This window comes from Leptodactylus fuscus, chromosome 8 (genome assembly GCF_031893055.1).
Source record: "Leptodactylus fuscus isolate aLepFus1 chromosome 8, aLepFus1.hap2, whole genome shotgun sequence".
Taxonomy (NCBI): Eukaryota; Metazoa; Chordata; class Amphibia; order Anura; family Leptodactylidae; genus Leptodactylus; species Leptodactylus fuscus.
In genome coordinates, this window is record NC_134272.1 from 69,770,700 (window position 1) to 69,774,868 (window position 4,169).

A 4,169-nucleotide genomic window follows, 5' to 3' on the forward strand; every position below is an offset into this window, starting at 1 on the left:
AAAATAAAAAAATTAATATATTTTTTTAAAACATAAGTAGGACACAAATGTCTTTCAAGCCCCATTAACTATTGTAGCTTTGTACAATTTCCCAGTGCTTCTATTCCTCTGAGGAGCAGGACAGACAGAGAATACCAGAAATAGGTGTGATCATAATTCTTTTAATAATACGAAAAATCAAAATATGATCAAGGTTATTTTCTATATAATACAGATAAACGCATTTCATTTGTTTCATTGAATTTAATTTACGTGTCTGAGTGAAATGTTAAATCAACATATTAAATATCTTTTACATATATATATTGACTTTCACAAAGTGCATCAGAAATTAAAATAAAATAAAATAAAAATAAAAAAAAAGAAGAAAAAAAGACTCCTGAATTTCAGGAATTCACCAAATATAAACTATTGGGAAAACATTTACAGGGAGGATGGGAATGAACACAATCTTTATACAGCGTATACAGAGACTGTCCCGCGAGTTCCTGTCACTTCTCACCTTAGAGGATGGTTTGTATTTTCATTTGCAATAAAAAATCTGATTGGGATTAGATGGGATTGAGAGGACGGGATATAATCCAGGCAGGAATTCATGGTCCATGTCGTCTCCGGTAAAATCAGGACACAAAAATAAATGTCGATTCTCAGTTCTTCTCACACTATCTGGTTATATTGCTCTGGTTGCTGAAAGTTTGCAGTAATGGGATGGGATTGTGCAGTCGGGAGGGATTGTACCTGCTGGACAGAATGGGTCACTCTGCTGCACCCCATGCCCTAGGAGTCACTGCACCCTCATCACTCTCATGTATAGTAAAAGTCATTCCATTGAGGTTGCACTTACTGGAAGGAGTCCTGCTGCACCCCAGAAGTGACTGTTGCTTCCAAGGAAAAGTCATTGCTGTACCTTAAAAGTATCTGCTGCTTCTTCCAAAGGGAAGTCATTACACCACCAAGAGTGGCTGATCAATGAAGGAAGAGTCCCTGCACCTTGAAGTAGCTGCTACTGCTCCCAAGGATGAGTTACTGCTTCACCTCCTGCTTGTCAAGAGGAGTCTCTCCTTGCACCCCAGAGGTGTCTCCTCCATCCAAGGCGGCTGTCGCTGCTAAGTATTCAATACTTCACCCCAGATGCACCTGCTGTTCAAGTAGCCCCTACACCCCTAAAGCTTCCAAGGAGTCCTGCACCCCAGAAGTGTTTTGCAGCTTTTAAGGAGAAGTCCCTTCTGCACCCTAAAAGTCTCTGCTGCTCCCTATGAGTCATTGGCTGATTCTTTCCCCGGCCTTACACCTTCCAAGATAAGCTCTGGGGACTCTGACCTAGGTGTCTCCAGGTTGCTGGCATCTGTGTCGCTGTCGCTGCCTTTCTTTCCCCCTCCTGCTCCTCCTCCATTGTGCGTCTTGATGTGTTTGCTGAGGTGGTCGCTGCGCATGAAGCGCTTGTTGCATACAGGACAGGCGAATCTCTTCTCCCCGGTGTGAGTGCGGAGATGTCGCTGCAATTCGTCACTACGTGTGAACCTCTTGCCGCAAAAGAGCCAGTTGCAGACAAAAGGCCTTTCACCGGTGTGCCAGCGCAGGTGAGCTTTAAGGTGTGATGTTTTGCCATAGACCTTACCACAGCCAGGGATATGGCAGCTGTGCAGCCCCTTTCTTCTAAGGCTAGCACCTGCAGGCCCAAGGCGCTCTGCTTCCTGGCAATTGGGGCAATCGCAGGTGGCTCTCCCAGAGTATCTACGTGCAGAGCGCCCTGATGCGCCAGTTGCTGCTCCAGAGGCCCCAGTAAGCATAGAGGTGCCAGAGTCTGGGTAGGAGGGTAGGACTGGTTTGAAGCCCTCCTGGGTGAGCAGGTGCTGCCCAGTGGAAAGGAGATGGGAAGCAGCGCTGGAGCCCAGCCCTGTGGAGCTGAAAGCTGAGTGCGTCAAAGAGCTAAAGTCCGGGCTATACCCGCTAAGCTGGGTATGGGGTCCCCCTGTGTGTAGGGCCCCCTGTAGAGCAGCTGCTGCGGCTGGAGGGTTCTGCACCTCTAACCAGGTGCTGGGGCTGGCAGCATGTACGTCCCACCAGGCTGATGCCCCATTTGCCACCTCTGAGTGGAAACCGGATTTATACCAAGACTCATAGGGATGAGCCATGCCTACTCGCGGGTACAACCCATCTGCTGCACCATGCACCTTGGAGATAAAGGCAGATTGTCCTGCAGCTTCCTGTGGGGAGACCCCAGAGGAGTTGGAGAAGAGGCCGCTGTAGTCACTGCTGAAGGCTGAGGAGGTTGGGGATGTGGAGGCCAGACAGAAGGCGCTGTTAGCAGTGGCACTGCCCCCTGTCAGGGCACTTGATGCCCGGCTGGTGGCCACTGTGAAGCCCCCAAGGCTGGACCCCAGGCTGCAGCTGGAGGAGGAACGTTTCCAGGGGTGAAAGCCTCCTTTTGCAAAGGCGCTGGATTCCGGGAGACTGCTCAGTGGGCTGGTGTTTCCAATCTTGTTGCAAGTGGCAGCCAGCATGGCCAAGGGTGTAGTGCCAAATCTGGGTTCTTCCTAAAGGAGGAATACAAAACACAACTGTGTCAATACCTGTCTCATCCGACGACAGGTGCAGCTACCTAGTCAGAAACCTGGGGGCCCAGGAACCGAAAGCCACCCTACCTACCATGCCTTTTACGTGACACTAACCTTATTATTATCAGTAATAAATTAACCCTTTAATTATTTAAATGATCTCATTGATCACAACTTTATTTCAATGCAAGATTTTGCGTCTTAACTCAATTTACTGACCCAAGAATACTGATATTTTACTCTAGTTTATTTCTGCTATACAGTATATAAATTATAGGCAAAAAAGCAATATTTCAAGTATGAGTCTATCATTTTATGTCTCATCGTACTATGACACTGTAGAAAAATATCTAATATATTTATTAGAAATTACAGAATATTCTAATCTGGACCTTACAGAAAATTTAGACTTTCAGGAGAATGAAATCAGGTAAGTCGATAATTTGTATCAAGCCAAATAATCTATATGTATTTATTTGAAGATATTCTAGTAGTCTTGTGGTTATTAATTTATAAATAAAATTATTAATATATATATATATATATATATATATATATATATATAATTATCAGTATTAATTTTATGACAATAATCAGTATAGTTAAAATCAACTCTCCTAATATATTGACATTATACAGATGTAGCAGAGCTCAGCTAGTTATTTCTGTTCTATACAACACGCTGGATTTCAATGGTTTACAAAACCACAGCATGACATTGTCATGTAATGGGCAAATAAACAAACTCAGCTCTGCTACATCTGTATATATTTACAAGTTCTAGGACATGGAATCAGGAGAAACGGACACATTAGTGACAAGGACTATGAGATAATGTAAAGCAGACAGGGTGCCAGGTCCTACGGAGGTTGCCACTGCAGATGAATAAGGAGACCTGGATTTATTGCTGGTCCTTAGGATTATATTGAAAGCCCAAGACTACTGCGGAGTGGAATAAGACTTAAGTGCTGCCGCTGCTTGTATTCAGGGGAGTAATGGTTTGGGGATTAGGACAAATGAGATTGTTCAGGCTCAAATAAATAAAAAGAAGAAACTTTCCTTGTGCCTGGCACGGAGGGGTATGTGAACTGGCGGCACAATTCCTTAATATTAATCATAAATTATTCTATAAGAAAGATAAACTTCCATTAACTTTTTTTGCAATGATGTTAGAAATAAGAAGAAAACTGGAAATCATTACTTACCCCAAGAATAGACGTAGCCATAGCCTGTCCCTGCTGTACAGGATTGATAAGTGCCCAGGGGTAGATGCTGCCAGCTCTGTGCCACCTTCTCCCTACACAAGTTGCACTGAGTGAGGCGGACTAGACTCAGGGTAAGTGCTGGCAGCTGCCTGCTTTGAAGTACCACTAGCTGCATGTGTCATCCAATCAGATTGCATGGGACGTCGACTGGGAGCTGCGTCGCGGCCAATGAGAAGAGGAGATTTGCAAGAAATCAGAGTTCTCACAAGCCCTGCCATTCAAAGCAGAGGGGAGGAATTGGAGGCTCCGTAGCTCTGGATGCCTACAAAAAAAATATATTTAACCCTTCAGGCTCTGTTCAGTTTTGACTGATTGCTAAGGGGTTAACCAACCCCTTAAATTTCTT

At 44.5% G+C, this 4,169-nt stretch overlaps 1 protein-coding gene across 1 annotated transcript; it reads right to left on the reverse strand.

Annotated features, from left to right (window-relative positions):
* Positions 1-266: 266 nt before the first annotated feature.
* SP9 (Sp9 transcription factor) lies at positions 267-3,878 on the reverse strand. The gene is made up of 2 exons (XM_075284039.1): positions 3,764-3,878; positions 267-2,537 (listed from the first exon to the last, which is right to left on the reverse strand). The coding sequence occupies exons 1-2, from the start codon at positions 3,782-3,784 to the stop codon at positions 1,254-1,256; spliced, it is 1,305 nt and encodes a 434-aa protein (XP_075140140.1). The 5' UTR covers positions 3,785-3,878; the 3' UTR covers positions 267-1,253.
* Between the last annotated feature and the right edge of the window lie 291 nt (positions 3,879-4,169).

Coding starts and splice junctions, on each gene's coding strand:
- SP9 (XM_075284039.1), bottom strand. CDS start 3,784: ATGGCTACGTCTATTCTTGGG. Junction 2,538..3,763: donor TGGCTACGTCTATTCTTGGG/GTAAGTAATGAT, acceptor TTCCTCCTTTAG/GAAGAACCCAGATTTGGCAC.